Genomic DNA, 9,411 nt, shown 5'->3' with positions numbered 1-9,411 from the left:
CAGGGGTAGTAATGAAGAGAGAAGACCCTGACAAGGATTGACCCATCAGCTGCAACGATGAGCCCGAACTTAACAACTGTGAGGATGGCGCAGTGCCAGGAAGTGCTTTGTTCTGTTGTACACAGTGTTACTATGAGTTGGAACCAATTTGATGGCACTTTAACAAAACACTTAACATAGAAAGATCAGTTACATACCTTCAAAACTTCAAATGAATTATGAGCGTATGATTAAGAGAATGGCTGAGGGAATGGCAAGAGAAGCTGAATTCTAGACACATTTAGAAAGTAAAATATACAAATAAAATGTGATTTGATGGGTGTAAGGGAAGAGAAAAAAAGACTTTGGACAGGTTATGGGCAACTGGGTATATGGTAGTTTCTCAGAATTATCCCACCTATTTCTTTTCTTGATCCACTTATCTTAAAGTTCTTTGTAAAACTTAATTGCAAGGTTGAATACCTTGTATATATCCTATTGGATCTTTGTAAGATTTTAACTTTTTATAAAATTAGAATTTTCAAACTTTTTTTTATTTAACAATGAACCATGGCAATAAAAATTCCTCCATATCATTTTCCCCTCCATATAATTTTTACTGTTCCCTTACAATGCAGCTTAATTTAACCAACCTATGATAAAAAACAATGTGCTAGTGAAACACTCTAGCCACTCTAGCAATCAAATTGTTGCATAGTTCCTCTGATCCTTATATTTCCGGAAGAGGAATAAGTGAATGCACACAGCCAAAATTTTTGATACCTATTACCAAACTAGAAATATGCCAGTTTACACTCAGCAGTCAAAGTCCTGGTTTTCTGAACCCTTACATTATTAAGAAATTTAAAAGACTAGCAACGTGTAACATGCACATCACTTGTTAAAGTCAGGCTGTTAAGCTGTTGTATTATTCTTCAGTGTAAGATTTTTACACAAATTTCAGAAGAGCGCCAGTGAGCTACAACACAGAAGTCAAACCCCAATGTAGTGGGCATTTCTACCTTAGATGTGACGTTGCTAGTCCTGATTTGCCAGTCTGCCTTTCCAACTCAGTGTTTTCAAACTGCCCCCCCTGCCCCCGCCCCCGCCCCCCGCCTTTCCCCCCACATTAACTAACACAGGTTTCCTAGAGAAGAACATCCATTTTCATTTTCAAGGGCTGGTAGCTAGGGATATCCTATTAATCCCTAGCCCCCCTTTTTTTCCTACCTAACTTTAGAGATTGTCTCAGAAAAATAAAAATATTTCGACTTTTTTTTTACTTCAAGAATTTTTAAGTCTACCTAATCCTAAATAATGTTTTGTTTTATTCAACGGTTAATTTCATTCAATAGCACTTAATGACTTGGTGCCAGTCATGTGTGAGAAAATCAATGAATAAAACATATATAGTCCCTGCTCTCACAGAACTTACATTTCCATTATGGTGAAACGATATAGATAATACACACTAAATTAGTTAAGTATTAGAGCTTCTAAGAAAATTGGAACCCTGGTGGCTCAGCGGTAGAATTCTTGCTACACATTTGGGAGACTGGGTTAGATTCTCTGTCAAAGTACCTCTCTGCGCAGCTGTAACCCAGGAGAGGCTTGTGTGTTGCTATGATGCTAAACAGGTTTAAGTGGCACATTCAGATTCAGACAGAGTAGGATGAAAGACTTGGCGACTTATTTCTTAAAATCACAAGTCTGCTAAGAAAGCATTTTGTTCTGTAGTGCAGGCAGGTGCCTAAGTCAAGGACTGGTGGGAGAGAGTGGCAGACCTGATTGTGATGATGTATATACAACTTATTTTAAAAACAATTTAACCATGAAAGTGCATATGTGAATACTATTACTAAAAAAAGAAAACTTGACTAAAGGTTACCATGGGTGAACGTTTAGGTTGCTTAGGGGATATTGAATTTGTCAATGGAGGTGGAAGAGTTTGGAAAAGGATACCAATAATGGTGGTACAACATAAAAAGTATAATCAATGGCATTGAATTATACAAGTAGATGTGGAATCAGAGAATGTTTTGTTTTGTATATTTTGGCCACAATTAGAAAAAAGGTAATTACACGAATAACGATAAATCTAAGAAAATGTTCTAGAATTGAATATGGTGACAATTTTACCACTCTTCTTGTTATGATTGAATTATCAAAATGTATGACATATGAAGTGCTAATAAAACTGTAAAAAACACATCAAGGACTGACTTGATGATGGCAGCTAATTACAGTAAGAAAATAGAGGATCATATAAAAGAGAATAACTGGGAGGGCGCTGTTTTAGGCAGGGTAGCCAGGAGAAGTCTTAGATATATTTAACACCCAAAGGATAAAACTGAGCATTTCAAACCCCTGAGACAGTCCATTAATAAAAGACTAGGTTTGGCTGAGAACAAAAGACCCAAATAAAGGCTTTCCTGAAATAGTTTTTTTTCTTACATCAAACTCTGGAGGTAAGGAGTGCAGGGCTGTTACGGTGCTCCAATCCAGAAAGTTCTCAAGAATCCAGGCTTCTTCCAGCATAGTTTTGCCATTTCTAAAATGAGGGAACTTGCATATGGCTCAGAGTCAATATTTTTCTTTACACATTAAGATTCGCAACTACCATTCCAGGCTATCACATCTGCCTACCAGGGTATAGGAAGGGAAAATGACGCAAATGATTGAATGTACGCAACAGCCTTTAAAAATGGCTGTAGAAGAGAGCCACATCACACTTTTTAAAAATCCCATTGACCAAAACCATCACATGGATACAACAGGCTGGAAAATAGTCTTTAATCTGGATAACTACAGAGGAATTTTAGGAGACAACTGATAGTCTCTGATATAGACTAGACAAAACTTGTGAGGTAGGCAGGAGTCAAGATGATGTAATCTTAAAGGGCATGGGAAGAAATTGGGATTTGTCTCCAAGTTGATCCTGACGGAGAGGGACCCTATAGGGCAGAGTAGAACTACCCCTTTGGGTTTCTGAGGCTTCAAATCTTTAAAGCAGCAGAAAGCCTCACCTTTCTTCTATGGAGTGGCTGATAGGTTTTAACTAAAATAAAGAGCCTTAAAAAAGGGAGTGACATAATTTAATGACATTTAAAAACTAACCACTCTAGTTTCTTTGCAGAGCACTCTTTGAAGGGGTGTGGGGTCAACAGGAAGCAGACAGTGGATGCTGTGGTGGTCCAGCTAACGACCACGAACGTGGTGACTCAGAAAGGTGGTAGCAGTGGTGGTGATAAATGGCTGAGTTCTGAACATATCAGCATGACTGAGATGATGGTACCAGCTGATGAGTTGGATGTGAGGGAGAGACAGTGATCACAGAAGAGTCCTAGTTTTAGGTGGATCAAAAAGGTGAATGGGAGAGAACTATTTATGGAAATCAGGAAGATTAGGGGAAGAGGTTTGAACAAGGAGATGTAATTTTCTGTTTCACACAAATTAAATTTCTAATGTCTGTCTTCTGTCCCTTCCCACAGTAAAAAAACCAACAATTTTAAAAAAATTCACAACACTGAGAGAGCACTCTACTCCCACAACTGGTTATACTAGGTCAATAGTTTTTCTATAAAGTCTATTTTAAAAAATACAAAACACATAATCATTAAGTATGATTTAAAACTATCAGTCAAATAGGCAAATGTAATCAATATTTGCAATAAAACTGAACTTGTTAATGCAATAGAACAATTTAAAAATGCATTATTTATAGAATGCTTACTAACAACAAAAAACAAACCCCTATAGGATGGTGGGAAAGTAGATCTACGTGCATTTACGTATAGGTTTAGTATTAAGGCAGCAGATGGACATTGGACTTCCACTCAAGTACTCCCTCAATGCAAGAACACTTTGTTCTATTAAATTGGCATTCCATGATGCACACCTTCCTGACACGATTGGTGAAGACAAATGTGTGCATAAGCAAATGTGGTGAAAAAAGCTGATGGTGCCCGGCTATCAAGATACAGCATCTGGAGTCTTAAAGGCTTGTAGGTAAACAAGCAGCCACTTAGCTCAGAAGCATCAAAGCCCATATGGAAGAAGCACACCAGCCTGAGACCACAAGGCATAGAAGGGACCAGGTACCAGACATCAAAGAATCATATCAGTGGGTGCCCACCTTCCCAATATGACCACTGAAGACAAATGGGTGCATAAGCAAATGTGGTGAAGAAAGCTGATGGTGCCCAGCTATTAAAAGATACAGCATCTTGGGTCTTAAAGGCTTGAAGATAAACAAGCAGCCATCTAGCTCAGAAGCAACAAAGCCCACATGGTAGAAGCACAACAGCCTGTATGATCACGAAGTGTTGAAGGGATCAGGTATCAGGCATCAAAGAACAAAAAATCACATCATTGTGAATGAGTGGGGAGTGGAGACCCAAAGCCCATCTATAGGTAACTGGACATCCCCTAATAGATGGGTTGTGGGGAGGAGACGAGTCAGTCAGGGTGCAGTATAGCACCGATGAAACATACAACTTTCCTCTGGTTCTTTAATGCTTCCTCCCCCCCACTATCATGATCCCAATTCTACTTTATAAATCTGGCTAGACCAGAGGATGTACATTGGTACAGATAGCAACTGGAAAACACAGGGAATCCAGGACAGATGACCCCTTCAGGACCAGTGGTGAGAGTGGCGATACCTGGAGGGTGGAGGGAATGTGGGGTAGAAAGGGGGAACCGATTACAAGGATCTACATATAACCTCCTTCCTGGGGGATGGACAACAGAAAAGTGGGTGAAGGGAGACATCGGACAGTTTAAGATATGAGCAAATAATAATGATTTATAAATTATCAAGGGTTCATGAGAGAGGGGGGAGCAGGGAGGGAGGGGGAAAATGAGGAGCTGTTACCAGGGGCTTAAGTGGAGAGCAAATGTTTTGAGAATGATGAGGGCAACAAATATACAAATGTGCTTGACACAATGGATGTATGTATGGATTGTGATAAGAACTGTATGAGCCCCCAAGAAAATGATTTAAAAAAACCAAAAACAAAATCCCCACCAAACTCCCCGCCATAGAGTTGATGCCAATTCATATTGACCCTTTAAGACAAGGTAGAATTGCTCCTTTGAGTTTCTAAGACTGTAACTCTTAGCAGGAGTAGAAAGCCCCATCTTCTTCCCAAGGAGAAGCTGGTGGTTTTGAAGTACTGACCTTCTGGGTCACAGCCCAACCCAGACTCCTCAGGCACTTAATCTCAATGGCATCAAGTCAATGTTAGCTCATAGTGACCCCCTGTGGTTTTTCAAGACTGTGTTTACAGGAGTAGAAAGCCGTCTTTTCCCTGACAGATGTTTACTAGAAAGCCATAAATATAAGAGCTTCAAAAAGTTAGTGGAAAATTAGAAGTGGGATTTTCCCAAGAACTTTTTCCCTTGTATAAGTCCTTAACAAATGTTAGCATTTTATATCTACAAACATACTCTAAGGCAAGTATCTAAAACAAATCTTACAAATTGGACTAGGTTGGGCATAATACTCATAAAAATAGAACTTACTGCTAAGTACATTCCAACTCCCAGCAATATGAACAGAGAACTGCCCCATAATATCTCAAAACTCAGCTATTGGGTTCATTCAGATTTACAGTGGCTGTATAGGACAGGGAAATCTGCCCCTGTGAGTTTCTGAGACTGTAGCTCTTTATGGGAAAAGAACGCCTTATGTTTCTCACACAGAGCGGATTGTGATTTCAAACCACTGATCTTTACATTAGCAGCCAACCGTAACCACTATGACACCAGGCTCCACCCCATTGTGCTTAACACTATGTTTATGGACATCTTTTTTTAAAAATCATTTTATTAGGGGCTCATACAACTCTTATCACAATCCATCCACACATCAATTGTATAAAGCGCATTTGTACATTCATTGCCCTCATCATTCTCAAAACATTTTCTCTCCACTTAAACCCCCAACATTAGGTCCTCATTTTTCCCCTCCCTCCCCGCTCCCCCTTCCTTCATGAGCCCTTGATAGTTTATAAATTGTTATTTTGTCATATCTTGCCCTGTCCGACATCTTCCTTCACCCACTCCTCAGTTGCCCGTCCCCCAGGGAGGAGGTCACATATAGTTCCTTGTAATCGGTTCCCTCTTTCCTACCCACTCTCCCTCTACCCTCCCTGTTTCGCCACTCACACCCCTGGTCCTGTAGGGCTCATCCGCCCTAGATTCCCTGGATTTTCAGTTCCTATCTGTACCAGTGTACATCCTCTGGTCTAGCCAGACTTGCAAGGTCGAATTCGAGTCATGGTAGTGGGAGCGGGGAGGAAACATTTAGGAACTAGAGGAAAGTTATATTTTTCATCGTTACATTGTACCCTGACTGGCTCATCTCCTCCCCAAGACCTCTCTGCAAGGGGATCTCCAGTGGCCTACTAATGGGCTTTGGGTCTCCACTCCGCACTCCCCCCATCATTCACTATGGTAAGATTTTTTGTTCTGATGATGCCTTATACCTGATCCCTTCGACACCTCGTGGTTGCATAGGCTGGTGTGCGACATATATAGCTGTCTCTTTGGGCATGTTTTAAATTGATGTGAACAAAACTGCACATTTTCTTTAAAAAACAAATGTAATTATACACTATTAACTGATAAATGTGATACTATATATTTATATAAAATTCATATTTAACATTATACAACATTTGAGATATTAACGTATTTCAAGGGTTGCTTGGGTCAGTCAGTATGGTAATCTCTGCAACATTGTTTACTATTGCATGTGATGTTTACTAAGAATTTTTGACATTCATACTTATTACGTAAATAACGCTTTCATGAATGAAACCGAATTACTAGACTCTATTTGCGTCACACTCACGTGTGTCCATAGAAATAGGTATACTTGGAGAATTTCAAGATTAAAAGGCTTAGAAGAAAATGAATTTGGATATATATTTGTCTCATTAAATGGATAAAAGTAAACCTAAAGGGGAGGAAATGTAAAGGATTTCTGTAATTTTCATTGAGGAAATTGAAATGCATCAAAATGATCATCCTGTCCTATAAACCTAGTTAAAAGGCTGTAATTCTTTACAGAAGTAGATTGCCAAGACCCTTCTGTAAAGTGGTTCCTGAGTTCAAACTGCCAACGTTTCAGTTAGCAACTGAGTGCTTAATCACAGAGCCACCAGGGCTCCTTTCTCCAACAAGGCCGAAAGTCATCCAGAACAATGTCTTCAAAAGGCCCACTACCTGGGGTTTTCCCCTAACATTCAGCATCATGAAGATGTTTGTTGATACTTTTGAGTAAAGTGCCCACACCACCCAAACCCTCATATTGGACCTGATGGCTTTGGAAGATATTTCTCCAATTTTCTCAATGTTTTATACCACTTAAAATTTGTGCTTCCAGGATTAAATTTAGGGAGGCAATGCAGTCCATCTTCCAGGCTTAACAAAGACCTATATATAAATCAAATAAAAAGTTAGATTAGAATGGTAGGTAGTAGTACTTGAAGTTATTATATACATGTAAGCATATTCCACTTTATGATTTCAAATTATTAGTGGTTATACTTCAAACTGGTAATAGGTAAATTGAAATGTTCAGTAATAAGTATTACTAAAGATTATAGTACACAGAAGCACAATTGGTCTTTTAACACACTTTACAGTGGTAGGTGCTAACAACATCTGTGGAAGAAGAGTAAAAGAGACAAGAAACCTAGGAGGGAAGGTTGGTGAAGGGAAAGACAAAAAAAAAAGGCTATTTCTACTTGAATTTTCCTGAAGTTAAATGAACAAAAAACAACATGTTAATGAGATAAGTAAATGGACAAGACATTTTCTACTGGCTATGAATACTGTTTGAAATTTAAATAAATGCTCACAATATCTGCTGATATGCATTGGAAACACAACAAATTTACTCTTTATAGTAGGCTAACTTTCCTCATGCTTCATGACTGCAATGTGTTTTGCCCTTCACTGACAATTTTTTAAAAACTTTTATTAGGAGCTCTTACAGATATTATTACAATACAAAGTTCCATTAGATCAAGCACAATTGTACAATTGCTGGCATCATCATTTTCAATACATTTTCTTTCTTCTTGAACTTGCTATCAGCTCTTTATCCCCTCTCACTGACAAATTTTGAACTGGATTAGAGGAATGATGGGGGGATGAGAAAGATGAGTTACGTAAAAAAGAAATGAGAAAAAATTTCCCCCCAAATTCAGTATGCTTTACATTAATAAGAAATGCTGTCACTCAAAGAGAAAGCCTTCACAATGCTCATGTTCTGGAACTAGGTAATTCCAAAACTCACATCCAGAGGATTTCTTCTTTTCCTTTGAGTCCAAAAATATCCAATTGCGAAAGGGAAAGTTACTAGCAGTTACCGAGAAGGAGAACGGATTGATTTCACCTGGGGCGACAGTTATTTCTCAGGAAAGCGGAGAGCACGGCAGCTTGCACCGAAGCCCCGTTCAGGGGAGGGCACCGCTCTCGCAGCGGCCCGGGCGCGGAAACGGGAGCGGGGCGAGCAGGGCGCCGGAGTCCACTCCGCCGTCCACGCACAGCGGCGGAGAGAACGTGCCCTGGTCGAACGGAGCCGGTGCAAGCCCGACAACAGTGCTCGGAAAACCCTGCCCTCCGACACACCCCCTCCCCGCAGACTTGAAAAAAAAAAAAAAAGTCAATCAGGGTGGCAGTAGAAAACAGCCGCGGTTGGCAGCGGGGAACTCACTTCTCCGGAGGTGACGGCGACGCGCTGCCGGCCCTGGACGTGCGTGCGCAGGCTGCGGGGGGCCAGGGGGCAGCGGTCAGGTTTGCTTCAGGTGGTGGGCGTGAGGAAGGGCCCCGCTCGAGGCGGACGCGGGAGGGCGGGGTGTTGGACACAAACACAAACACGCTCCACGTCCCCGAGAAGGGCGGACCGACGCCACCTCACCACTCCCCGCCCCTGCACCCCGCGATCCCCGCCGACCCAGAACCCGAGCCCCGGAGTGCGCAGCAGGCCCGTCCAGGAGGGCGTACGCGGCTGCGCCGGGCCCCGCTAGCTGCAACGGCCGCGGGCGAGTCTCCCCCGGAGCCGGAGGGAGACTCGGTGGAGGCCGCGGCGCGAGCGAGCGGGTAGCGAAGCTCCCCTTTCCATCTCCTTTCCAGGCCGTGGGAAGCGGCCTGCCCACACCAAGCCCTTCTCGTCGGCAATCTCAGCTGCCACCTTCCGCCGCCGCCGCCGCCTCGAAGCCAGCCGGAGCGACGGGGGTCACGACGGGGGTCAGAGGGTAAAGGTCTTGCTCCCAGCAGCCTCCGCGGTGGATACGTCGCCATCTTGGATCCGCGGGACAAGAAAATTCATGCGGTGAGTTTTTGGCAAATTTTCGGAAGTCTGGCTGCGGGGCGCGCGGCGGGGGCGGCGGATTCGGGGTCCCCGCAAGGCGGGGG

General features: G+C 42.0%; 1 protein-coding gene across 3 annotated transcripts in view; it reads left to right on the top strand.

Annotated features, from left to right (window-relative positions):
• Nucleotides 1-9,242: 9,242 nt before the first annotated feature.
• CNOT2 (CCR4-NOT transcription complex subunit 2) overlaps nt 9,243-9,411 on the top strand; it is a 154,815-nt gene continuing 154,646 nt past the window's right edge. Inside the window, exon 1 of one of the 3 annotated variants that reach the window (XM_045289821.1) lies at nt 9,243-9,328. Coding sequence is in view for 1 of the 3 variants with exons in the window: in XM_045289807.1 (XP_045145742.1) it covers nt 9,324-9,328 (5 nt within the window). In the remaining 2 variants the exon portion in view is untranslated. The remainder of the gene's footprint in view (nt 9,329-9,411) is intronic. The other 2 variants (XM_004700451.2, XM_045289807.1) reach the window with 2 other exon arrangements.

Source organism: Echinops telfairi, unplaced genomic scaffold, assembly GCF_000313985.2.
Source record: "Echinops telfairi isolate 266 unplaced genomic scaffold, ASM31398v2 ScPeMD7_2;HRSCAF=8, whole genome shotgun sequence".
NCBI classification, from domain to species: Eukaryota; Metazoa; Chordata; class Mammalia; order Afrosoricida; family Tenrecidae; genus Echinops; species Echinops telfairi.
This window is presented reverse-complemented; position numbering and strand designations above follow the sequence as displayed.